The sequence below is a fragment of the Parambassis ranga genome, chromosome 2 (genome assembly GCF_900634625.1).
Source record: "Parambassis ranga chromosome 2, fParRan2.1, whole genome shotgun sequence".
In the NCBI taxonomy this organism is placed as follows: domain Eukaryota; kingdom Metazoa; phylum Chordata; class Actinopteri; family Ambassidae; genus Parambassis; species Parambassis ranga.
The window spans coordinates 1,938,787-1,965,002 of NC_041023.1; the positions used below are offsets into that span (position 1 = coordinate 1,938,787).

General features: G+C 49.1%; 5 protein-coding genes across 8 annotated transcripts; 3 read left to right on the forward strand and 2 right to left on the reverse strand.

Annotated features, from left to right (window-relative positions):
* Positions 1–245: 245 nt before the first annotated feature.
* On the reverse strand, positions 246–9,509 carry abcc4 (ATP binding cassette subfamily C member 4 (PEL blood group)). Its single transcript, XM_028432421.1, has 29 exons — positions 8,817–9,509; positions 8,134–8,244; positions 7,665–7,785; positions 7,354–7,578; positions 7,105–7,194; positions 6,507–6,670; positions 6,302–6,427; positions 5,809–6,058; positions 5,432–5,539; positions 5,068–5,349; positions 4,671–4,765; positions 4,516–4,602; positions 4,140–4,236; positions 3,818–4,024; positions 3,601–3,738; positions 3,486–3,523; positions 3,318–3,412; positions 3,075–3,221; positions 2,923–3,002; positions 2,702–2,852; positions 2,497–2,616; positions 2,301–2,411; positions 2,086–2,186; positions 1,812–2,003; positions 1,490–1,735; positions 1,240–1,412; positions 1,052–1,157; positions 847–981; positions 246–761 (listed from the first exon to the last, which is right to left on the reverse strand). The coding sequence occupies exons 1-29, from the start codon at positions 8,888–8,890 to the stop codon at positions 672–674; spliced, it is 3,960 nt and encodes a 1,319-aa protein (XP_028288222.1). The 5' UTR covers positions 8,891–9,509; the 3' UTR covers positions 246–671.
* Positions 9,510–11,443: 1,934 nt separating this feature from the next.
* On the forward strand, positions 11,444–12,542 carry LOC114431755 (claudin-10-like). Its single transcript, XM_028399368.1, has 5 exons — positions 11,444–11,663; positions 11,759–11,920; positions 11,999–12,080; positions 12,155–12,259; positions 12,413–12,542. Exons 1-5 carry the CDS (start codon positions 11,444–11,446, stop codon positions 12,540–12,542), a joined length of 699 nt encoding a protein of 232 aa, XP_028255169.1.
* Positions 12,543–13,976: 1,434 nt separating this feature from the next.
* cldn10e (claudin 10e) lies at positions 13,977–15,330 on the forward strand. Its single transcript, XM_028399660.1, has 5 exons — positions 13,977–14,277; positions 14,364–14,525; positions 14,606–14,687; positions 14,759–14,872; positions 14,955–15,330. Exons 1-5 carry the CDS (start codon positions 14,046–14,048, stop codon positions 15,328–15,330), a joined length of 966 nt encoding a protein of 321 aa, XP_028255461.1. The 5' UTR covers positions 13,977–14,045.
* Positions 15,331–16,223: 893 nt separating this feature from the next.
* On the forward strand, positions 16,224–17,851 carry cldn10d (claudin 10d). Its single transcript, XM_028399409.1, has 5 exons — positions 16,224–16,538; positions 16,633–16,794; positions 16,869–16,950; positions 17,029–17,136; positions 17,231–17,851. Exons 1-5 carry the CDS (start codon positions 16,307–16,309, stop codon positions 17,460–17,462), a joined length of 816 nt encoding a protein of 271 aa, XP_028255210.1. The 5' UTR covers positions 16,224–16,306; the 3' UTR covers positions 17,463–17,851.
* Positions 17,852–18,402: 551 nt separating this feature from the next.
* Positions 18,403–25,100, reverse strand: dzip1 (DAZ interacting zinc finger protein 1). Of its 4 annotated transcripts, none has more exons than XM_028400544.1 (20): positions 24,978–25,100; positions 24,635–24,728; positions 24,328–24,492; positions 23,610–24,200; positions 22,420–22,507; positions 22,204–22,319; positions 21,961–22,119; positions 21,745–21,882; positions 21,605–21,667; positions 21,382–21,510; positions 21,109–21,157; positions 20,971–21,021; positions 20,764–20,823; positions 20,280–20,455; positions 20,000–20,204; positions 19,703–19,871; positions 19,260–19,627; positions 19,070–19,191; positions 18,834–18,984; positions 18,403–18,734 (listed from the first exon to the last, which is right to left on the reverse strand). In XM_028400544.1, the coding sequence occupies exons 3-20, from the start codon at positions 24,328–24,330 to the stop codon at positions 18,637–18,639; spliced, it is 2,736 nt and encodes a 911-aa protein (XP_028256345.1). In that variant the 5' UTR covers positions 24,331–24,492; positions 24,635–24,728; positions 24,978–25,100; the 3' UTR covers positions 18,403–18,636. The 4 variants fall into 4 exon arrangements, with proteins under 4 accessions (XP_028256345.1, XP_028256346.1, XP_028256343.1 ...); XM_028400545.1 differs by having other exon boundaries at positions 22,420–22,504; positions 24,626–24,728; XM_028400542.1 differs by having other exon boundaries at positions 24,626–24,728.
* Positions 25,101–26,216: the final 1,116 nt, after the last annotated feature.

The following is a 26,216-nucleotide window of genomic DNA, read 5'->3' on the forward strand; positions in this document are numbered from 1 at the left end:
AAATTATTTCCTAGGCTGCAGAAAACACTGTACACACTGTGTGTGTTCGTACTTATTTATTTATTAACCAACAATCTTCTTTTTTCGAGGCACACAGCACAGAGACCTCGAGGACTAAACAAAGAAAAACAAAGAGATTGTTCCAAATATTACCACATTGTGGGTATCATATATATATATATATATATATATATATATATATATATATATATATATATATATATATATATATATAGCATTTGACAAAACAAAGTAGCATTTTAAAACAACACCTATTAAACACACATCAGCATTTTGCTGCAAACACAATGGGAGTGTGTTTTCTGTCGCGCCCCCTAGTGTCTGTGTGTGTTTTTGAGTGTGTGCAGCACCTGCGATGTTGAACTGATGAGGTTTTCTCTCAGGCTTAAAGATCTTTTTTTGACTGCATCCTGTGCAAACGGTAGACACTTTGAACTGTTAAAACCTGAAGTAAGGCAGCTGTGAACAGCGATCAACGTGTGATAAATATTCAGCAAAATAAATAGTGCTCTACAGCAGCTCTGTCAGCTTGTGTGCGTGTTTTTGGCTCAGCCTCTCTGTTGGTTCGGGTCTTCTACGTCTCCTCGGGTGGAGGGACGGTCTACAAGGCACTTTTTGTCATTTTGAGGTGAAGCGGCGACTCCTCCGGCTCACAGAGCCGTTTCAAAGATAACAAGGTTCCCGTCCGCTGTCTCTGCGTGTCCATTCAACAAGCTGGACTGACCTCGGCTGTTGTACGCCTGGAAAGACAGATGTTTGCACGTCAGTTTCACCAAAGGCAGCAGAGAAAAGTTTTATTTTCACATAAACATATGTATATTGTGCCTGTTTAGCTGCCTCCAGCAGAGCTGCCGCCTCCTGTTTGCCGGTCTGTTGCACCATTTTATAAAAGATGCCGTCTGGATCCTGGAGCAGGGTGTACGGCTGGTCATAGGCGTGGATCCGTCCTGCATCAAGAACCTGGAAGAACAACGTTATTTTAGCGTGTGTTTCGGTCTGTCTAAGGTGTAAGCACTAATGGAGGGCTCACCAGGATGCGGTCGCTGTCTATGATGGTGTTGAGGCGGTGAGCGATGGTGAGCACGGTGCACTCTCTGAACTTGTCCCGTATGGTTTTCTGGATCAGTTCGTCTGTCCTGCAGCGACACACACACACGACACGCTCAGCTAAGAAAAGGCCTTTTCCTTCTGTGAGGGTTCTTTAAATGTGTGCAGTACCTGGGGTCCACGTTGGCTGTGGCCTCGTCGATGATGAGGATGCGGTTCTTCCTCAGGATAGCTCTGGCCAGACACACCAGCTGCCTCTGACCCACGCTGAAGTTTGAGCCTGACTCTGCCAGAACCGTCTCCAGCTTCCCGGGCAGCTCCTCCACCACGCCCTTCAGCTGCACCTGAGGGGGATCACAGCAGGGAATCATACAGAAGCTCTGAATACAGCGTGTCCGATAAAACCAGACCCCCTCCAGACCTCCTGCAGGGCGTTCCACAGCTCTTCATCCGTGTGTTGGGTGAAGGGGTCCAGGTTCTTCCTCATGGTGCCTGTGAACAGCACTGGGTCTTGAGGAATGATGGACATCTTCTGACGCAGGTCGTGGAGGCCGATCTCAGAGGTCACGACGCCGTCGATGTAGATCTTTCCCTGAGGTTCTGCCAGGCGGAACAGAGCTGAGATCAGAGAGCTTTTCCCTGCGCCTGTTCTGCCCACGATGCCGACCTGACACACAGCACACAGAACAGCGTCAGCTTCGGGTCGGCGCTGAACATTTGGTGATGAAATAAAAGTGTCTGACCTTCTCTTTGGGTCGGAACATGGCTTTCAGGTTCTGCAGCACCAGCGGTCCATCAGCGCTGTAGGAGAAGCTGACCTTGTCAAAGGTTACTAGGCCTTTGGTCGGCCAATCAGGGAGCGGGCGCTTCTGGGTTTCCCAGGGTGCCTCACTCTCCAGCTCTGTGTACTCCACGACTCTCTCCACTGACGTCATCTGAGGACAGAGATTCAGACGATATGATGTAAACATACCTGTTGCCGAGTCAGTTTTCTGACACACAAAGCGAGTATCTCACCATGTTCTCCACCTCCGCACTCTGCCTGACGCCCCACTGGAACATGCCCATCAGTGTGACCGAGTAGGACAGAGCCAAACCAACGGAACCAGCGTCCAGCTCTGACAGAGACACACAAACATTTTCACTTTGTACACAAAGGTTTCCTGTCCTTGTGGGATGCTCTGCTGCCCCCTGGTGGTGCAGTAAGGATCATGTTTAAAACTCTTCCTTACGGTCTCTGAGGAGCAGGCAGCCGAAGGCGGTGACGATGACGAAGATGGAGCAGATGCCATCGAGGCGGACGGCGAACCAGCGAGACGTGGTGAGGAAGAGGAACCAGGCCTCTGTTCAGGGTGACAGCATGAGTCACTGACAGCGTGGCCACATAAAATACTAATAAACAGAGAGTGTCTAAGCTCAGAGGAGAACCTGAGTGCAGGTCCTGATGGGCGTCAAATGCTTTCTGGAACCTCTCCTCTGCTCCAAAGGCTCGGATCGTCCACAGACCCTGAAGAGACGAGGACAGGTGGGAGAAGACGGGACTTCGAGCTGAAGAGACACAAGATGTGTTTAGATTTTTAATAGATTGACCAGGAAATCTGACCAAAATTAAAGGAAATAAGCTTTAACTCACTCGTGGCCTCGAGGCGTTTGATGTCTCGGGAGGTCCGCAGGAAGTAGCGGCGCAGGATGAGAAAGAAGAGGAGGAGGGGGATCACCGGGATCAGGACCCATGGGATCACAGACGCCGACACAGCGACGACCCCGATAATCTGCAGGAACACCTGCTCAGAGAAACACGGCGGTCAGCGCCTGCTTTACAGGTTGTATTTGTTGCCCACAAATGCACCTCACCTGAATGAAGTCCACAAACGTCCACGGCAGGTTGGCGTCCAGCTGACCGATGTCCTTTGAGAACCTGTTTAAGACTCTTCCTGTGGTGAGACAGCAGAGACATTTAGTCTGCATGTGTTTTTTTAAAGTGTATGTGGTTAATCCTAACTCACCGATGGGGTTGATGTCAAAGAAGCGCACGGGCGTTCTGAGGATGGAGGTGAACATGCGGTTGTGCAGGGACTGCGCGCACCTCACCAGCACGTTGAACATGATCAGATTTCTGGTGAAGCCAAAAACGAGGGTGGCAGCAGTCAAACCTGATAAAAACAATAAGAACCAGGAAGATGGTTCCACTCTGCAGGACAGAAATACCACAGGCTGACACTGAAGATAAGCACATGCTGAACGGTTACCTCCATAGATGCCCAGATAGAAGTCCTTACTCAGCTCTGTGGTGCTGTTTGTGCCGTTTTTGGCGCCAATGTTCAGCTTTTCCTGCTCATCGGCCCTGAAAAGGTTCAAAGAAAGTTAAAGAAGCTGTTTCAAAATGTAACTTTAACACAGCAGAGCCTTTAACTCACCAGTAGGCCAGCCACCAGTCAGTCATGATGTAGGATACCTGATGAAGAGGGAGAGGTTAAAGGTTCTGCCTGTGTTCGATCATGGCTTCTTCACATGTGAGTGCTTCATGTGTACCTGGGCCAGGAGGTTGATCAGTATGACTATCAGCAGAACCACAAAGTTGGCTCCAGCTCTCAGATATTTGACATACAGGCTCAGACCGATGGTCCCCTGAGCTCGGCTCTCCTCCACCACCGTCTGCACCTTCTCTGCCTGCGGGAGGAGTGGATGCTATGTCTCACATGATGCATTCAAGGGTAACTGGGAACTCTTTGACTTGAGCTGCACTAACCGGTAAATGGTCTCCATCTTTGACCGATTGGACGGAGGAGGTCTGAGAGAGAGCAGAATTCTGGGACAGAGTCCTGGTCCTGGTGGAGTTGTCTTGAGGATGTTGCTGCTGCTGCTGCTCCTCTTCGTCGTCTTTCTTCAGCAGGGAGGTGAAGTCCACGCCAGACCGCTGCAGCTCTGTGTAAGTTCCCTTCGCCACCATGTGACCCTGACACAAACAAACAACAAGCGTCGACATTTAGAATAAAAACACAAATGTCTGCCGCACATGAGGCATTTGAAAGATGAGTACAACAGTGTTACTTGGCCGTGGAGGCACCGACCTCCTTGAGGACGACAATCTGGTCTGCTGCCTTCAGGTACTGCAGCTGGTGGGTGACCAGGATACGAGGCTTGTTCTTGAGAAGGCCACAGATACACCTGGGGGGGGGGGGCACAGAGGAGTTTTGTTTTCACACATCAGTGCATCCCTCCTCCCTCTTCCTGATCACAGCCCTTATGTAACGCTCCAAGAGGAGAACAGGAAGAGTGGGGCCAACTTCAATTGTCTGCCTGACATCAGCAGCACCACACCTCTTCCTCACTCAGTGACTTTTACTTTGTCTCACGGCAGCACTGAACTCATGCAGATGTTTTTATCCTGCTGTGATCTGAAGACTTTCCCCGTCAGAACTCAGAAGAGTTTGTGAAGTCACTCACTGTTCGAAGAGGTGTCTCCCGACCTCAGCGTCCACGGCACTCAGAGGGTCGTCCAGGAGGTAGATGTCTGCATCCTGGTACACCGCCCTGGAACACAACACATTCATAACCTCTGCTGCTACAACACCGTGTCCTGTAGACTGCAATTTTCATACCTGGCCAGGTTAACACGAGCCTTCTGTCCCCCACTCAGCGTGGCCCCTCTGTCCCCGATCAGGGTCTGGTCTCCATCTGGGAGCAGCTCCAAGTCCTGCACATTTATTTACGAGTTAGTCGGCACACTATTGTCTGAAAGGGCATCTGTGTGATTGCACATACAGACAGATAGAGCAGGTTTATGTCACATGAGGAGTTACACATTAAAGGTTATTTGGTTCATAACACTCTTGAGAGACTCATTAACTGACACCGACAGGTCAGGGGTTTAAACTCAAGGCGTGCACTTTGGCAAAGATTCACCGTTTGCATAACCAACGCTGTGTCAAAGGCAACATGTCTGACTCACAGGCCACAAACGTTCTGGCGATTCTTACAGGTGCAGGTGTGTCTCACCCTCTTCAGCGCGCAGGCTCTGATGACCCGATCGTACTGCTGTTGGTTCATCTCTTTTCCAAACAGGATGTTGCTGCGAATGGTTCCAGGAAACACCCAGGGCTGCTGGGCCGCGTAGGTCAGCTGACCTTTGACTTTCAGCACCCCCTTCTCCGCAGGAAGCTCTCCCAGGATGGAGCTCAGCAGGGACGACTTTCCAGCTCCCACCGGTCCAATCACAGCCAGCAGCTGCTTGGAGTTCAGAGTGATGGAGACGTTCTGCAGCGACGGAGCATCCAGAGTCTGCAGAGGTGAAGGGAACGATTTATTTTTCAGAAAGATTTTCAGCACATATGAGAAGGAGCGCGCAGGAGAGTCGAGTGACCTTGTCCCAGTAACACGTCAGCTCCTGGATGTCCACAGCAGCATCCGTCTTCTCCTCCTGCGGCAGAGCAGCGCTGCTTTTTGTGACCTCATCCAGCATCAGGAACTCCTTCACACAGTTCACATCAGAGACAGGTTCAGTCACATCATGAGGAACAATAAGCAATAAGACACCTGAGGCTTTTATTGTGGGAGGCAGTTAAGATCATAAGAACTGAACTGCTTTTTTACAAGTGAAAAGAAATAGAGGCAGAGATAAGGAACCTCTGACATCAGCCATAAGGCCGATGACCGTTGTATCCGATTTCACTGAAACTACATCAAAACAGGCTTCACCGAGAGCCGGGCGCAGCTGTTAGCAAACACGCCGTGCCGTACCTGGATCCTCCGGATGCTGACTCGGCTCTCAAACAGCTTCTCGATGGCGCTGGGGAAGAAGAGCGTGACGGTGAGACGCACGGAGGTGTACAGCGACACCGTGACAAACACGCGGCTCGCCGACAGCGTGTTCCCCAGCAGGACGTAGATGGTGAACGTGATGAAGACGATGATCTTGCTGGCGCAGAAAAAGGAGGCCATGTTGAGGCCGCGTAGGTAGGAGCTCTTCATGATCTTGGAGATCTCCTTCCTGGACAACACAAAAAAACAAGGGCTGACTGCCAAGTGGAGATCAGCGGGTTCATTCCCGGTGCTCGGGCACTGACTCCAGAGGAGTTTACATTCCTCATTACTCACCCAAACACAAATCTTCAGAGTGTGCACTGAGTGCATTTACTCCTAAATAAAACATATTTCTTAGACATCATTGTTTACATCTGCATTTACCAGCCCTTTCACATAACAACAATCAGAAGCCCTTTCATGTCCTTACCCTCTGACGTCAGAGACCAGAGCAGCAAATGGTTTCTCCCAGGCGTACATCTTGATGATCCTAATTCCTGACACCACTTCGTTCATTGTGCGGATTCGGCCGTCAGTCAGGGCGGCCGTCTTACTCCTGTAAAGTGTAAACAGTATTAACAGACGGAGGTGTGGGTCTGGTGACCAATCAAGAGATCTAGAGAGCGTTCGCTCACCTGAACTTGGAGAAGAGTCTTCCGAACATGGTTTGGAGGGGCATCAGGAACATGAGGACCACCATGCCTGCTAAGCACGAAGGTCCGATCTCTAACCACAGCAGCCCCACGACTGCGGCTGCCTGGAGGGGCCCCACCCACAGGTAGTGCAGGAAGATGGTTACCTGGGGAAAGGACAAACCGTTAAGCTCCAGTTTCTGCACAGTGGAGCTTTAGTTACTCTCAGAACGGAGCCCGACACAGTGAACATCCAGCTGCCAAGGAACAAAAACACCCTGGAGAAACACAGCAGGCGCTGCCCTGCCGATTAAAATGAAACCTGCATTCCAAAGAGGCAAACTGGATTTGGTGCTGAGGGGGTAATCAAGCCTGAAAGGGATTTGTTAGTGTTTCTCAGCCAGGATAATGCTGACGTGAGAAGCTGCAACCGCACCGTTATACCCAGCCGGCTGATGTATCTGCTGCCAAGAAGCTGACAGGTAAAATGAAATTAAATCAACAGATTACACTCACTTCAAACCTCACATGAACCAGGAATTTAACCCAGATTTTAAGGTAATTGCAAGGAACACACTCTCTTCTAAAAACATTTACGTACGTCGTCAAACTTGTTGACGTCATTGGAGAGCAGGTTGACGATCTGTCCCGTGGTGGTCTTTCCCATGGCCGAGCTGCTCAGACACAAAGCCTGAAAAAAGAAGCACAACCTCTGATATATTTAATCATGTGAGTAAAAACAGGACGCCATGACAGCTAGCAAACATTGAGCCACTATTTATGCACGTTACTGAGTCGAGTAGAGGGCAAAGGTACAGCTTTATGACCCCCCCACGCCAACCCTGCTGACCTTCTTGTAGATCATGTGACACATAGCCACTCTGATCTTCATGCCTGTCCTCTGAACGTGGTAGAAGTAAAGGTGGTGCATCACCGCCAGGCCGATGGTGCACAGAGACATCCCGGCTGCGTAGCCCAGCGTCTTGTGTAAAGCCGCCGTGTCGTTTGGGTCATAATCCTCAAAGTACAGAATCATCTGGCCCAGGAGGACGGGCTGGACCACCTTAATAACCTCCTGATGAGCAGAGGAGGAGAGGGACCAGGGTTAGCACCGCTCAGGTGGTTCGTTATTGTTATTCCCAGTGCAGATCTAACACTGACTTCAACAAGCGTGAAGAACCCCAGCACGGCGTACGGTTTCCAGTAGCACTGGACGATGACTTTGGACAGCTGAGGTGCACGCAGCTCTTTGGTGGCCTTCTGGACCTCATGGTCCCAGTACCTGTTAGAGACAGAGGTCATGTAGTGATAAACATCCGGATCAGCCACGGCACGCCTTCAAGGCTTCCCTTTCACCTGAGAGGACGCTTGCACATGAGCGGCGGAAGACTATTAGTCATTCATATGTGTTACAAACAAGCCTAAACACATCCACTGAATGCTAACGGCTAGCTTCAGACTATGGCAGTCTGCCTGTCTAGACGGATAACAACCTTTAACATTAGCACTATATTAGAAATCACGGTGCCTGATCATCTGAGCAGCCTGCACATGTTGCAAAACACATGATCATGACAACTAATAAAAAGGGGAAGCTTATTGTGGCTGCGGAGGGTGAGGCTCCCCTGACCTCTGCAGGTCCTGTCCCAGTTTCTCTGACCGGTCCTCCGCCAGCACCTCGTACATGTCATCCTCGTTCAGCCTGCATTTGTATCCGATGCGGAAGAGCGGATTCAGCCAGCTGAGGATGAGAAGATAGCAGCACAATGCATCAATTCACCATTTAATCCAGCGCATCACGAGTTCTTCAAGGTGCATTAGAGCCATGTTAAATTAAACAGCATGTCGTGCACCTGCAGCCATGAAATGTTACGAAAGAGTGTTTGTTTTGTGGTTTATGTGTAAAGTTATTATAACACTAACCAGGAAGTATGTTAGGTGAGACATCATTTTCCTTTTGTGTATTATTCACAGCTGTGACCACAACTTTTCTGGAGTTAGGGTTAATGTTAACCACTTTAAAGGTTTGTTTTTTTACAAACATCAACTTGACTGACTTTTTATTAAAAGGTAAAACTTTTCTACTACAGTAAGTGGAGCCCCGGGCTACAAAATCCCTGCCTCCCCTGAGTCTGAGCAGTGTTTGTTATGGTTGGAATGTTAATTTGATGAAGAAGAACACTTCTTCTTTCACTCATTCGTCCACCGCTGCAGACTGGACTGACTCTGGGTTTAAATGCCCCGCTGAGCTGGCTCTCCGCCGCCCCCTGTCTCCACCGTTTCACTGACCGGGGCAATTTTCTGTTGACTTACCAGAAAAATATGTTGGAGAAAAGGTTCGCCGTCGCCGCCGGGTTCGTCTTGGCATCTTTCCGAACATTCTCCATGGCGGAGCCGCGTCTTCTTCCTCAACTTTCTCCCTGAAAAAGCGCTTCAACCCCGGGATCTGTGGCGTAACTTTGAAGCAGACACACGTTACATGTTGGTCCGGCGCGCACACACACACACACACACACACACACACACAGGGGGGATCGTTACGTCTTCCTCACGGCACTACAGCGGAAAGCAAAAGGTACAGTTAGGCCCCGCCCCCCTTGCGCCTCTGATTGGCTGACACACGGGTCCCCCACAAACCCTATTGGCTGAAAGTCTGCGGTGCGTTCAGGGGTTGTCCGTCGCGTCCAAATTTTTTACCCCACGGGTTATTATCACACACAACAAATATTTCATGTTGATTATAATGAATTTAACAAATCAAACACACAAAGTAATGATTTAATAAATGTAAAATGGCGTCAAGTTTGTTATTACCTCATATAATTCTACAAAATCCTTCCAAATGTCTGTGTTCCTGACCTCTGAGTGTAACTTCCTGATGATTCTTTTTTATGACATCACTTCTGCAAAACCGTGTGATTCCAATTATATGACACTGCTGCTTAGATTCAACAGTGATTTTCGCAGATGAGGAAATGAGGATGACTCACGCGAGATTTCCAAAACATCCTCAGTCAGAGGCGCAGAAGGGTTCTAATGTTCTTGACGTGTGCTGCTGACCACTTGGCCAGGTCACCCTTGTAAATGAGATCTGGATCTAAGTGGGTTTTTTTTACCTGGTTAAATAAAGGTTAAATAAAAAAATAAAAAGTGAACGTCTTGCAGAGTGTTGTCAGCTTATCACAGTCTCTTCCTCGTACCTAATCCTGCCTTTTCATAATGTGGTGATGATAACACGGGTCTGTGTGCTATTCGTGCTAGGCCAAGGCCTTTTGCTTGTACACCCGGTGACTTTCTGGTTCCCTGTACAAACACACAGAGATGTGTTATACACACACAAAGAGGATATCCTATAAATAACGAGCTGGCTGTAGATGAGAGATGCCGCCCGACACTCTACAGGTGTTTCCTGAGAGAGAGAGTGAGCAGACACAGCAGACAAACACACACACACACCTCCCTAACTTCCTCCCGTCTCATTTCAACATTCAGGGAAACTCTGATCGAGGTCAGCTATTATCCCGCTGCCGATAATCTAATGATAACAGTAACAGAGTGTTGATGTTTAGCTCTGACCGGGAAGAGAGATAACAGCAGGGAGGTTATTACAAGCAGCCGATCTGCAGGGGATCGGGACGTTTCCCGGCCAGAGTCTGTGCATGTTCCCAGGATCTTTCACACAATAATAACCTTTAAGGAGAAAGTGATATAAAATCATGTTTTCTTTCTTGGTTTGGAAACCTCGCCTGCTGCTCTCTAAGCGGGACAACATCCATAGCTTTACACAGATAACCATCTGTCCCAGCTGCCTGCCTTTCATTTGCAGGTTTCCTGGATCCCCCCCCACACCGCCCCGCCCCACCCTTCTAAGGGTGCCCGGCAACAGCGGCCATGGAAACACACCATCATGGCCTCTGGGGAGTTTGGTGCCAGTATACCAGTGGCTGTGGGGACAACAAGACGAGGAGTGTGTGAGACGACAACAAAAACACAAACAATCACTCGTCAATAATCACCTCCTTAGAGAAAAGGCTCGGGACAACTCACACCTGTGACTCAACCCGCCGTTAGTCTTTGCCCTTTATCTTCATCCCCTCCTCCTCCTCCTCCTTCTCTAAACACGGTGCTCAAAGTTCAATCCTGCCAATAAAAAGCTCGCCTCTGAGTCTAATCAGCCGGTGTCTCCTCTAAACATTGATGTAGAACTAACAGTGTTGATTTTGTAAGTGAACCTCCTGATAGTCTGGCGTGCTGTGCGCAGACACGGTGATACAGCACAGAACATGCTGCGAACAGTGACAGAACCATAAGATTTAAGAGAGCAGAAACACTGATATGAACCATGAACAAACAGGAAATACAGTGCGCTTCCACTGAGTACAATTTGCTCGTAAAACCAGATTTTATAGGTTACACATTGTCACCGTGACAACGCAGAAATCCAGTTTTACTACGTGGAGATTAGTGAAGTAAACAAACACAGAAACATGTTTAAATCAGACTCAGAAGAGCTGGCAGATCAAAAACTGTGACTCCAATCTACTCAGAATGAACATTATTATATAGGAGGGAGGGTGTTTTTATCTTCTGCCACTTGATGGAGCTCTAACGCTGTAACATAAACACAAAGGGTCTTGCTGTATAGTATAAAAGTCTTCTTGACCCAAAGGGGGACAGACTTTAGTCCCTCTGTCACATCCTTTCAATTAAAGACTTCCTTGTCCTGCAGATCCTCTTGCAGACCCTGCACACTGTGTGGAGTGATGAGTGTACCCCCCCCCCTCACCGCCTACCAACCTACTACAGCCACACACACACACACACACAGCCCTTTAAGATGCTGACGTACCTGTCCTGGACCAGCCCTCCTGTCAGTCCTGATTGAAAGACCTCTTCAGACCCCCATGCGCACACATACACACACACACGCCAGAGGCAACATGGGCAACATGGCAACAGAGATCGTCGCCTTCCTCCTGACGGTCTCCGGGTGGATCCTGGTGTCGTCCACGCTGCCGACAGACTACTGGAAGGTGTCCTCTGTGGACGGGACGGTGATCACCACGGCAACCTTCTGGTCCAACCTGTGGAAAACATGCGTGACGGACTCCACCGGGGTGTCCAACTGCAAGGACTTCCCATCGATGCTGGCTCTGGATGGTGAGTCTGTGTGAGAGGGAGAAAGGGGGAGACACAGCTGCTGTTTCTGAAGCAGGTTTTTAATTTGTTGTGTTTGTTGTTTTGTAATTTTAAAGCCTACATCCAGGTGTGCCGCGGTCTGATGATCGCCTCTGTGTGTCTGGGTTTCTTCGGTGCCATCCTGGCCCTGGTGGGAATGAAGTGCACCAAAATCGGAGGCTCGGACACCACCAAAGCTCGCCTGACCGTCCTGTCGGGGTTCCACTTCATTCTCAGCGGTAAAATCTGAATTTCTGTGACTGTTTTTCAGGAATCAGAGAATAAAAAGTAAACTAATAATACATGTGTACCCACAGGCCTCTGCTGCATGACCGCCTGCTCCATATACGCTCACAGGATCACAACGGACTTCTTCGACCCCCTCTTTGTCGCGCAGAAGTGAGCAGATTAGAAGCACACGCAGGTGACGTGGAGTCCAGGGGTGAATATGTTTTTTTCTCTCTCCTTTGCAGGTTCGAGCTGGGAGCCGCTCTCTTCATCGGCTGGGCTGGGTCTGTGCTGTGCGTCTTAGGAGGTCTCGTCTTCTGTCTGTCCCTCTCTGAGGGCTTCAGTATCAGGCAAGCATGGACGCTAACACTGATCATCTATAAGGCTGAATGTTTTCTATGTTCAAATGTCACCTTGACAGAGGGTGGCCGTACAGATACCTGCAGAAATGACTGCACAGAAATGGATGAAAATCTCTAAACTTGCTGTCCTGCTCTTTGCAGAGCTGGGTACTCCTACAGTGGAGCTGCATCCTTCAGGACCACGCGCAACAAAAACAGCAAGACGACCAACAACCTGCACAAAGAAGCACGGGAGCCCACAAAGCAGTTTGGGAGAAATGCCTATGTGTGAGGCCAGACTCTGTGGGACTGTTTACCTGTTTACTCGACTCCAGGTGCCCAGATGGCTCCTTTAAATATGGCCGACTGTTTGGTCACTTCTGTCAATAAGTCGTAAATAAAACAGAAGCTGGAGGGCAGGAAATTTGATTTGGCACGGAGCGGCGCTCAGACTCTCCGGTCACCTTCAAGGAGCTGCTTTTTCCTGCCTGTCACGCAGATTCGAGCTCTGTTTCACAACAAGAACAAGTAAATAAAATCTAAAACTCAACTCTATGCATGTAATTCTATGTAATTCCAGGTTAATAATTCTCGGGCTGACTGAGGGAGTGAACAAAGGTCTTTCTAGCTCTCCTGCTCTGACCTCCAGAGGTCACCAGGTCACATCTGACCCCACAGAGATGGCTATGCAGATCTGAACCGGAGGTTTCCCCTTCCCTATCAGCCATCCATCTTCACCTCAGAATTATTATCAATAGGAACCCCAGGCTATGTTACGCAAAACCTCTTGGCCCAGACGCTGGAGACTTGAACCAGCTGGCAGGAAGCTGTCATTCCGTGCTCTCTGCTGCCTCGCATCCTTAAACAAGTGTCAGGTGTCCGGAGCTGAGCAGCAGAACGGCGGCATTGTGCTGTCCGATGTCTGCCGGGTGCGTTATATTTAAAAAGAAAGCTCGTGCAAATCAGAGCAAACATCAGTATGCTAACACCACACAGGTTTGTTTACAGTACATTAGTGTGCTAATGAGTATGAATCACACACTTCCTCCAACATCCAGCAGAGAGCAGCGTTCTTACACATTTAAAGCTTTCATCATTTTAAAGTTCAAACTGCTTTTTCAGCTTTCTCGAGCTAACGTTTAGCCACCCTTTAACAATCATGTTAAGACTTCCCAGCAGACCACTCCTTCCAATATGTCCCTACCACTACCAATAACTTCCTAATCCCAGCGCACTGGAGGAACAAAGGAGAGCTCTTTCATCCCGGCACGAGCATTCATCACTCCCTGGAACTCTCATTACCTCAGCTTTAAGTCTAATTAGAACAGCACAAAGACCTTGCACTGTAATTATGAGACCCACAGCACAGCCAGCTCCTGGGGAAATGACCAATAACTAGCAGCTTAGGGCCGGAGTGATGCTTCAAGCAGCTCAGGGTCACAGCAGTGTTATTACATAATTACCATAAAGGTCAGAAATGCACTGTGACCTCACAGCAAACAGCACTGACAACAGGTTCATGGTGTCTTCAGTAACTTGAGATGCGTGCTTAGGTGAGCACTTGACTACATTGTGGCTCATGGGAACCTGAAGAGCTGCGGTCTCTCACCCTCATGTGCAGAGATACCAGGAAAACAGACCCGGCGTCCACTGCTCCTGTCCCCCTTCAGGGAAGAGCGGCTCGTTAGGAGGCGTTCAGGCCACCGTCTGAAGACAGCGCTGAGAACATCACTGGAGTGTGGATGAGAGGTTTGGGATTAAAAGCACAGGAATACACGTACAGCCCGGCGCTGAGATGAAGATCCGAGTGGTCCAGATATGGGGGTTCTTGATGACAGTGCTGGGCTGGATATTCGTGGCCTGCACCATGGCCATGGAGGGCTGGAAGATCACCTCCGTCGGTGGCAGGGGGGGCGCAGCCATCATAAAGGTGGCCTGGTACTGGTCCAGCCTGTGGAGATCCTGTTTTACAGACTCGACTGCCGTCACCAACTGTTATGATTTCCCCGTGCTCTGGTCTGTGGAGGGTATGGTCACAGATCTGTCGGTGCAGGCTGAGCTGGATTTACGCTCCACTCTGACTTCTTATAAACCCCTCTCTGTGCTTCTGCAGGGTACATCCAGATAGTGCGAGGCCTGCTGATGGCGGCTCTTACCCTGGGCATGCTGGGGTTCGTGCTCAGTTTGCTGGGCATGGAGTGCACCTACATCGGGGGGAAAGACCGGTCCAAGTACAAGAAAATCTATGTGGGTGGACTGTGCCACATCATCAGCGGTAAATGTTGTAAATAACTGGACAGTTTATGCAGCTTTCTACCAGTTAATGACTTCAATCAGACATCTTTCTGTCTCCAGGTGCACTGTCCACATCTGGGTATGTGGTCTATGCTCAGTATGTTTCAATAGAATACTTCAGCCCAGACTTTGACGGACTCAGGTAAGTCTTTAGATTAACTCTGTGTTCCAACAAGAATGCTGTTTATGAAGCTAAATACTGATCTCTAACAGGTACGACCTCGGCACCCCGCTGTTCCTGGGCTGGGTGGGCTCGGCCTTTCACATGGCTGGTGGCTTCTTCCATCTGTGGTCAGTGTGCACGCCCCTCTGTGGAGGAGAGAAGAAGTAAGTGCAGACACACCCCTCAATAAAATGCTAAAATAGCTCATGAAAGTAAGAGCTGTGTGTGTGTGTGTGTGTGTTTCAGGGTAATCAGCGTTCAAGCTCTGCCAGTCCCTGAGCAGAACAAGCCCAGCGCAGCTCCCTCCATGGTGTCCGAGATCACCTCAAAGACCAAGATGTCCTCCGTCTCCGAGCTGTCGTCCAGGTCTGAGAGCTCGGAGCGCTCGGCTGTGTCTGCCATCTCCCCCAAATCCGGACGCATAGCTGCCTCGGAGAAGACTGGGCAGACCCCCAGGTCTGCAGGGTCGAGGTCAGGGTCCCAGTCAGAGTCCGGCGTCTTATCAGAGTCCAGTGTATCAACTTTATCAGAGATGAGGGGCGATGGCAGCCGGACGGCGTCCTCTCTGTCAGGCGCTGTGAGGAATAACAGGATGCCTTTCAGCAAAAACTCTTATATTTGAATGTTTTTGTGTTAATATGAATAAAAACTGACAAATCTTTGTGTTCCACTGAATTGTGTGTGAAGTCCTTCATTCAAACTGCACCCTGTCCACCTCTCTGTGACATTAGACAACAAATAAAGCTCTATGGACAGAGTCTCACTGAGGTTTAGACGTCTCTTTACCAGACTGAGGAGACCGGCTCAGATCCTGGACCTGCTGCTCTGCATTCTGGTCTTGGTTTTGGTGGGCTGCATGCTCACCCTGGAGCACTAGAGGGGGGCAGAGACATCATAAACAGCCCAGTTAGTGTGGTCTCTTTGAGAGCAGATAAAGGCGTCAAGGTGGCTAACACCTGTGGTGCTAACAGCCTGACCTGTGGAAAGCCTGCTTTGAGGACTCACTGTGGTGAACTGTGTAGACTCTGGGAGGCTGGGGCTCGGGTTTTTTAGGATGGCGTGCACACGTGTGGGTGGAGGCGATGGAAGTAAAGACAGGATGTAAGCAGCAGCATCTGGCTTCCATCTGGTGGGCCGGTGGTTCTCAGATCATGCCGCAGCGCTCGCTGCTGTTGGTTTAGTTTTCCCTGTGAGTCATCGCATTCCCCCCTCATGCAGGCGTCTCAGACATGATTGGGTGCTGTTGATATGTAAACAGAGTGGCTGCAGCTTTTTACACAGCAAAGCAGGTCCATTAAACATAAGGTAAGAAGTCTTTAAACACAAAATGGAAATAAATCAATATGTTTACTTGCTGCCACCCTCAGCTATCAGACTGGACCCCCCACGTTTGTTGATTTTACTCTGAGTTGGAAGAATAACTCCCAGGTAACATGACCCCGCCTGATGTCACTCTTCACTGCTGCTGCTTAGTGGACGAAACGTATCTAAGAGATAAGATGAGTGTGACAGCTGCACACCCCTGAGGGGAGAGCTCAGTTCTGCTTTCCCACCGTCACACACCCTCACTGTTCTGGGTTTTCGGTTGAGGACTCACCATGAAGTACCGGACGGTGGTGATGTACATGGAAATCGGCTGCTTCGTGTCCTGCCTGTGCGGCTGGATGCTGGTGTGTTCCACCCTCCCGACGGAGTACTGGACTTTCTCCGAGGTGGGGAGCCTGGTGATGACCACCGCCAACTACTACTCCAACCTGTGGAGGGACTGCATCTCCGACAGCACGGGGGTGTCTGACTGCAAGAACTACGCATCCATGCTGGGCCTGCCTGGTACCACACTCTTAATAAAAGCTGTATACGCGACACAGATCGATCACATGATGCCTGAGCTGTCTTGTGTGTTGGACCTCCTGTTCTCTTGCAGCATTCCTTCATGTCTGCAGAGCGCTGGCCGTCTGTGCCGTCATCACCGGCTTCTTTGGAGGCGTCCTGACACTCATAGGGATGAAGTGCACTAAAATCGGCGGCTCAGAGATCGCCAACTCCAGGGTGACCTTTGCTGGTGGTTTAACCTACCTGGTCTCAGGTAAAAACATGTCAAAGTATGCGTTTTGTATTTTACACTATGCAAATGTTTACAATGTGCGGTATCTACGGCAGGGTTCTGTGGTATGGTCACTTATTCCTGGTGGGCCAGCAAAACCATAACAGATTTCCTGAATCCAAATTTCAAGGCACAGAAGTGAGTAAAGACTTTTCCTTACAGATACAGACATGTAGCAAAAGAACATCTGCACACAGCTCTGTGTTTGTGCTTTAGATTTGAAATCGGAGCTGCTATTTTCGTCGGCTGGGGAGGATCCATCCTTCTGTTAGGTGGTGGTTCAGTGCTGAGTTACTTCTCTGGGAAAGAAGGTCTCCCATCGAGGTAACTTTTTAAAATTCAAGTTCTCTGCATGTATCACCAGCCAGCAAACGGTAACACAACGAGAAAATGAACTTCATTCTGTCGACCTCACCAGCACCCCTGACAGGCCACAGAGGCCGGCTACTTATGTCACTGCCCGAACCAGGCAGACCTACATGCTGCCCCCCTCGGCATCCAGAGTGACTCTGGCGCCGCCGCTGTATTATGAAGGCAGGAAAAGCCGAGCGACCGGAGTGACCGGAGTGACCAGGGTGACCGCGGCGACCGGACTGACCAGAGCGACGAACAAGACCAATCACACCTTCGGCAGGGACAGCTACGTCTGAGGCGGAAGGTTACCTCAGAGCTTAGGACTAGTGTAATGTGACAAACTGTTTACAAGACATCAGTAGAGCTTCTTATTGATTTAACTGAGCAGTCATGTGAATCATGTAAGAGGAGCTGACAGATGGCACCCTGTGTGTTGCATGAAGTCAGCCCTCTAGAGAACTATTTTTATTTTCTTTATTTTTATATTCATTTTGTGATTTTAAGCCAATATGTTGTCCTGTACTTGCTCTGAGGTGCCACGAGAGGGCGCTCAAGATCAAACTATCATAATATTTTTTATATTAAACAGGTTTAAATGGTTCGGTTCATCTCCTAAACTAAAAATATGCTGCTTTTATATTACTGTAGACATAAATCTTGAACAGTGGTACACATTCATCTAATATTTCTGTTTTTCTCACACCGAATAATAAATTGTGTATTTGAGTTCCACAAAGAAGTCATTTATTGCTTGTATAAATATTGCCTATACAAAGTCACATTCCATTTTCTGTCACATGAAGGCGTCATAAAATCTGATGTAGAAAAACTGGATTGAGACAAGCACAGTACTGGGACGTGGAGAGGTGGTTACATATCAGTAAACAAAACAAAACAAAGACACTGCCCAGCACTGACACAGGCCAGCAGAGTATTGGCACAAGGCATATGGCGAAACTGGATTTACTAGGGTCCACGGTTCGGTTCGTATCACGGTTCTGAGGTCACGGTTTTCGGTTCGCCTCACATTGTTGAGGTTTTTTTTTCTACCAGTGCGTTGAGGCGGGGGAGGAGCTCACGGTCGCTGCTTGTCGAGGACAGTAGCCTGACTGCAGAATGATTTCACGTCGGTCTCCAAACGTCACCAGAGAGAGTCACTAGTTGCTTTTGATTAAAAAAAGGTTTGGAAAGTCACCAAATGTAGCGAGAGAGACACCAAGTTGTCAACACTCGTCTCCATGCTGTGGTAAAAACGCCTCCCTGCTTTACTTGATGCGCATGTCCAGAACCGAACAGAACACGCGCCCCGAACCGAAACACGTGTACCGAACGGTTCAGGTTTTTTTCCTGAACCGTCTTACCCCTAGAATTTTCTAACGTTAATGCAGGTATTGCTTCCGTCTGCATCCGTTTCCCTTTACTGTGAGTATTTGGCGTTAACTGCTCCTGTGTCTGTGCGACTTCACCTGATCAGCTGTAGTGCTTATTATTGCCCTCGGAGTCAATGATGTCACTGATGGAGCACAGGCTGCTCCTCAGGGTGCTTCCTGTCCCAGCTTCGGTCAGACCTGCGGGGTGCAGCACACGACATTTGCTTTAGATACACTGAAAGGTTCTCGCCTTCCTGCTCTAAGTATCAACGTTAAAACTGCAGACATGTGGCTGACCTGATCTGGGAGCCTTTCCAGTGGAGGTCCCCCAGACACTGGTGCTGGATGAGTCCAGGCTCCTCCTCAGCGGTCCAGAGCCGTGGAGAGAGGTGGGTTTAGACACTTCCTGTCTGTCCTCTAAGAAGGACACCACCTCTAGATCTGAGTACTAAGAGCACCACATACACACAGATGACTGAATGAACTCAGAAACGGTGCAAACAAAGCCGTTCACTGATGTGCCGTCCTCTTACCATCAGCTCCTGCACCACATCCTTCATGTCCGGTAAGATGCTCACGCCCCCTGCTGGCTTCCTGACCACTCGGTCTGGGAGCTGCTTCTCCATTGTTCCGACCAGGTTATTACTTTTGTTGTCTATCAGAAACAGATGTGTGTTGATACTTTCACCCATCACTCATGTTCACAGTCAGAAAGCCACAAACCTTTTCTCTTGTCCACGTTTCCATTCTGGTCTTCGTAGCTCTGCAGCTGCCTGAGGTCGATCTCCTCCAGCTCGCTGACTTCTGACCAATCATCCACTTCTTCATCACTCTCAATCTTTGTGACTGCAGTCTTGGTCACACCGGCTGTTGTTCCATGGGACTGCTGGAGGCTGGAGGTGGATGACTGCCTGACTGCCTCCTGCCGCTCCAGGATCGGGCTGGCCCTGCTCGCTCTTATTAGGATTGGGGCGGCCTGGTTCGGTCTGGGCTGTTGTGGATTGCCCCTCTGGTGTTTTAGAGGCTGTTCTTCCTCCATGTAGGAGTCCTCCTTCTCAGATTCTTGTTCATCTGAGCTGAAGGGAGGCGTCCTTGACAATCATAGAAACACCACAGCTCATCATTTTTGCCTTCCTTAAATTTAAAGCAGAGTGAATTTTCCGTACTTTGTGATCCATGAAACCGCCTCGGCGATGGGCGTCGATGTCTTGGGTTGGGTGGTGGCCTTGGTCCTTGGGGCTGGCTGGGGGGTCTTCGGCTGTTTGACCACAGGTGCGGGCATCATCTGGCTGGCTCTGGAAGGCAGGCTGCTGGATCGAGGTCGGATCTGCAACACTATTCAGACACAGACGGATAATCAGTCATCAGCAGAGCTTAAATCAGCTTATGTAGTTGTAAACAAGCTATTCTACAAACTGTCGGTAATCTCATGGGCTTTCCGATGACTCATTCTTGTAAAGCACCTTGAACGGGGAGTCTGGATCTGGCCTGTGAATCCAGAGCAGGATCACTGCCTCGCCTCTGACGGCCTATCCTCTCCTCGACAGTGCTGGCGATCTCCTCTCGATGGTGCCAGTAGTCGGGCGCCGCCTCGGCGTTGTGCTCCCGCTCTATTTGTAACTTGGTCAGGATGGAGGTGAGCTCCTTGTTCTTCAGGCTGTTTTGCTCCTAAGATTAAAAGCACAGGGATCAATAATAAAAACTGTTCATATGTAAACAGTACATTATCAGCGTGTGACATACGGGCTTGACTCCCAGATTCTCCAGCTTTTGGATGAGGGCCTGTTCCAGGGCTGGCCTCATGTCTTCCTTGATGCCGGGGTTCAGTTTCAGGGCGCTGTTGGTCGCCCGTTGTTTCCTCTCTGGCGCGGGGTCGGGCTTCCTCTTCGCTGGCCTCCTCTCAGAAATGCTGCTCGAGTCTGTAAAAATAGTCAACTTTTAGTAAAACAACCTGGATCCCATCACAAGCAGCAGAAGAGGGGGAAAAAAAGACAAAAAGATCAGCATGCATTTGGCCAATTTTCACAGCAAGCGCCGTGCCACAGGTCCAGACGGTGGCTGCGAACGTCTACACGTGTATTTGCCACAAACAAGGCAATGAGATGATAGATGGACATGATGATGATCAGAATGATGGAATGTGAGCTGCCTTTTCCAGAAAGCTTCCTCATGACAGACCGATGCGTCCATGCAGCAGCATGCAGTCGACCGGCTCCGTCTGTTTTACCTTTCTCCTCCTCCGACAGCTCCTGAATAGGATCCAGCTTAAGAGCGGAGACTGGCTCCTCTAATCGGACAGCACGGTCAAACAGGCGGATAGAAGAGGCGTTACAGAAGTGGGAGGACAGGAATGTGGAGGACGCTCATGCTCGGCTTCTCTGGGAATGACAATGTTTTTATAGTGGGACATGTATAAGAGCCAGCTTCTACCTACCGAGAACAACTCTCTTCTGCTTAGGCTCCGGTGCTGGCGTGCTGACGATGACTGAAAAACACACAGTAAGGAGTGTTAGTGATAAAAACGCTTGTGTGATGTAGCAGGAGAGATGATGAAGTGTAAAGGAATCCGTACCTGGTGCTTCCACAACTTTGGTTGGTGGATTTAAGGAGATCGTCCTCATCTGTAAAACAGTAACATCAAATGAAATATAACAGCCACTTATCTAAACACATGGACCTCCTTCAGGAAAAGCATTAGCAGCTTCCTGTTGCTCCTGCCAAACGTACAGTATCGCCTCGTGCTGACAGAAGCCCATACAGGACATCCTGAACAAGGCCTGACCCTCCGCCTCACTTCCTGTCCCGACATTATCACACACATGGTGATTACAGTGTGAGTGCTAACCTGCTTCCTCTGAGCCTGGATGGTCTGCTCCTTCTCCTGCAGCCTCCTCCCCATCTCCTGCTGCAGCCTCTGGCTGCGGTCCTGGTGCTGGGACACGGACGACTGCATCCGGCTCAGCTCGTCCAGCAGCTGGAAGAGAATCAATTTTTTAACAGGTTCATTGCGACGTAAGCTTGTTGAACATTGCTCTTTACAGATGTCCTGAAAGACGGACAAAGCTGACCTGGTTCTTTTCGGCCTCGTGGTGAGCTTTAATTTCTTGCAATCTGGATTCCCACTTTTTATCCTAGAAGAGAACATTTTGAGGATGTCAGGTTGGAGTTTAGCTCACTTCTCAGAGCTGCACCTCCCACCCACACTGACCTGCTTCTTCATTTGATGCTCCAGCTTCTGAATGGCTTGTAACTGCAGCTCCTTGTAGATGTCCACATCTCTCTCCGGCTGTGAGTGTACAGGGCTGCCGGGCTTTTCATGCTTGGCTGTCTGGTTCTGGTTTACCTCCTGTGAATTAGAGCATTTCTTGTAAACAGAGGGCACCGTAAAGATCAAATAAATGGACGATAAAACCAGATTACATACATTAAGAGCCTGAATATTCCGGTTGTAAAGAAACTCCATCTCCCTGCGCATGCCGTCCCTGCTGTCCTCTATCTTTCTGTCCATGCGTGCCATCTCCTCAGCCTTGAAGCGGTCCAGCTCTCTTTGCAGGTCTTTGTGCATGGACTGCTGCTCCTTTTCCTGGAAGCACAGACAGAAACATTAAACTGAATGTGTAGATTAAAACCTAATAACTGTGAATGTGCTCTTCTTTTGTGATTCTACCTGAACTAGTTTGGCTTGTAAGGCCTGTTGCTGTTGAGCTATCTGCTCCTTCAGACTGCTGATCTCCAGTTTGAGACTATCAATCTGAGATCTATTCTCGCTGTCAGACCGCAGCTCTGGAAGGACAGAAAATGAGAAGGAAAGTACAGTTGACTGGTTTTCATCGTTGATATTTCTGCTGGTGCTTCTTTGAATCTTAATAACTGACTGACGTACGGGTGTCATACTCGTCGGGATGCCGGCGCTGAATGTGAGTCTTGAGAAAGGTGGAGTTGAGGAAGCACTTTTCACAGTGTGGACACTGAAAAACAGTAAAACAAAAAAAAAACACAAACTGAGATCATTATCATCAAACATTCATATAAATCCTCACAGAACTAAAAATGTGTTGGGTTGTCAGAAACAGTGTCCATCCGCTGAGTTCATCCTCGTGTGTTTCCATGCAGACAGATAGCGTGAGTGATGCTGATGGCTCCCTGCGGCAGGCATCACCTCGCTGCAGCTTACCAACAAACAGAATAGACGCTGCCTGTGTCACACACACGCATCATACGCCACATTTAACACTGACACTCATTGCGCCTGTGACTTCATTCAATGTTAAACCTCCTGCTACTGATATCTCGTTGCACCATATGCTGGGAACGATTCAGTGTCAGCGACATGACAGGGGGAGAGAGAGAGAGAGGCGGGTAGATTACTGAGGAAACAGTGAAAGAATTAAAACATGTGTTAATGTTGTAGAAATGTAGACGAACAAGAAAGGCCTCCAGGAACAAACACATGGCCACTCTATCAATTATTGAACCTGCTCTGTTAGCTGAGCTTCGACAGCAAACCTAGCAACCACACGCTGTCTCGACACACTATATCTGTTGCCTTGGCAACCGCTTGGCCAGGTCAGCTGCAGCCGCACACTTAAAGAGCACGGGGAGATTTTTGAGTCTGTACTATAAATAACCCGATGGCAGAAGAGCCAGACCCAACAAGGACATGACAGCGGGGGGAGGTGGGAGACAGTCGGTGCTAATTATTGCTCGTCTCCTTTTTGTAAGTGGTTTAAAAAAAAAACAAAACTTAATTGTCACAGCATGACACCATCTGCTGGGCTGCACTAAATCCTCCTCTTTCAGGCAGAAATCTAAGCTTATTTTAATCACTGCACGACAACACAGGAGCTGATTTTACAACAGAAATACTGTGAGGCTCCGTTTTTCCCTCCAAACCGCAGCACAGAGCTGGAGCTGTGAATAGATCTCAGGAACAATGACAGAGTGGGGCCCAGAGGAGAGGACAGAAGGGGGTTGGGTGGAGGAGCTAGCTGCCTGCTTGCCATACATGTGTGAAATGCAAATGGTTACGGATACCCCCCCCAGAGAGTGAGCGATTAGCCTGTCGGCAGGTACCTGGCTGCTGATGATCTGTGGCGAGAGCAGGGTCTGCTGGGTGCGGATAACCTTCTTGCGCTGCTTCAGCTCTGCAGTCAGTGCCTTCACCTTCTCCTCCTGCTTCTTCTGCTGATCCAGCAGCTGCTCGCGCTCCCTGCCTGCAGCCAGCAGCTTCTCCTCCGACGTACGCAGGTTGAGGGTGAGAAATTCCTGGCAGTGCAGGACCCACTCCACCGTGAGCTGAGCCAGCTGCAAGAGCTTCACCAGAGCCGGGTCCACGGGGCTCTGGCAGCGCTGGCATCGTTCTCCATCCAAGCTGCAGAAGGTCACCATGCTGATGTGCTCCTGGAGAGCGTCCACGTCCAGCTGGCTAATCACAAGGTCTATGTCCACAGCATTAATCCGCCGCCAGTCCACGCTCTCCCTGCGCGGGCGGAACCTGAACGGGAAGATAGTGGAGGCACCGCTGGACGGAGTCATGCCGGGCGCGGGGTGGCCTTTTACTGAGGGCTGGCTGAGCGGAGAATTCAGGAGGGAGGAAATGCCTGCTGATGAGTGGGTCCCCTGGGTGTCACTGCTGTACGGGTAGTAGACTCCGTCCTGAAATGGCTAAAACAAAGACCGGTGAGAGGATAAATCCGACTGATCAATTCACATTAGCATCAGATGTCCTGCATTCACAGTACGGGAAGAGGATGATGCTGCTGCAGTCCTGGCGCTGCAGAGCTCTCCTTACCATCTTCGACGGATTTAGCCTTTGCTCGGAGAAAGAAACCCTAGAGCCGTCGTTTCTCCTCTCCGGTTCCGCCCCCTTCAATCTTTGCAGGCAAGCTCAAAACGACAATGCAGGGGCTGGGCGTCCGCCGCGTTACCATGGAGACACACACACACACAAGCGTCCCTGGGGAGACAAATGTTATCAAAACACTGCAGGCAATCAAGCAAATGTCTCCCCACAGGGCCAAGAGAGAGAGAGGGACAAGCTGTATCCCAAGTGTGCTTCAGAACAAAACAAAGCAAAACAAAAAACTTACCTGACTTACCGAAGTCCGCTAATCTGTCTGGATCACGTTTCCGAGTGAATCACTTCATGTCGGGGCAGGCAGGAGTGTTTTCACCCCCTTGGTTGACCTCAACCTAAACAATGACACACAGGCTTGAACTTGCCTGACTTACAGTTTAGAAACACCGCGTTTAAGATTCCACCATCACTAAAAAAAAAAAAACGGAACTTTTTTCCAACTGGCTAGCTTAAAACATCTCTAGCAGCCCGGCTAACGGACATTTTGAGACAACGGCACACAAAAACACTTTAAACGCTGCTTTACACATCCATACCAAGTGTGACTGTTGAATGTTGAATTAAAAAACTCAATGTTGACTTACGTTAGGGGCTGTGTTGTTGGTTTATAAATCCTTTTTTTAAAAAGTTTTCTTTTTTCTTTTCTTCGAAACCCCAGGCGATTTCAGGGTGACGTAGCTGCTGGTCTCCACATTCCTAAATCCCTGCTCAAAAAAAAAAGAAGAAGAAGAGGACCGCCATGAAGCTAACGGTGGTAAACATAGCACTTCCGGTCACCTTCAAAGTAAAACACATGCGTAGAATTGAAGGTGTGTGTAATTAAAGGTTTACGGGTGTTTAAATGAACGCTACACGATATTTGAAATTAATATTAATTTCTAAATTGAAGTCACGTGTTTTTAAAGCCATAGCGTGATTAAATTACAAGAAAACAAAAAAAAACCGGACCTTTATTTTGAAGGCTAAGGTCCTCATTTCCGGCGTTCTTCCGTTCAGGCTGACGCAGCACGCAGGAGTGAGATGGGGGTGGGGGTGGGGGGGGCAGCTTTGAAACGGGGAGTCTGATAAACAGGGCTGACGGTGTGTGTAGCTGCTCCACCACAGCGGAAGTTACACATATTAAACACACGTAGGAAGATGAAGTCAACATCGCAACATACATACAGAAGCATCAACATGGCTGCTGGCGTGCAAGTGCAGACTTTTTAAAAAAACTTTACAACCATACACAGTAGATCTGCAAGGCAAGGTGCAAGGGCTCCCCCATGAGACTGAATTAAATAATGCACCTTAAATCAGACAGACAGAAATCAAAATTTTAATCAATTAATTGAACATAGAGTTGATCTGCTATTTAAAAATCAAAAAATACAAATATTAGATTTAAAAAAAAATATTTATCTCTTTTATTTCTGTCACTTTTACAACAATAAGCCAGGTGCCCTAGCACCATCTCACCAGCAGATGTCAGTAGAGATCTGAGGTGAGCATGTGCAGGTGTTGGACCTTTGTTGTTGTGGAGGAGTGATGGCAATTCCTCCCTCCTTGTCGAAGGAGATGCTGCCTACTGCTGCCGTGATGGAGAGCAGCTGCAGGAGGCGACACAGTCCCTGCTTTAATAAGACGAGGAGCCCAGCAGGGTGGACACACACACACACACAGATACACACCGTGTGTATTTAAGAATCAGGCTTAGATTGTTCTTTGGATGTTTTCTTTTAAGCATACAATTAAAGATTGATTCACATTCAGGGCAGTGCCGGCGCTGGCGCAGCACTTTAAAGTGAAACAAAGTGTGAAGTTGGGATAAGAGCTTTTCATTA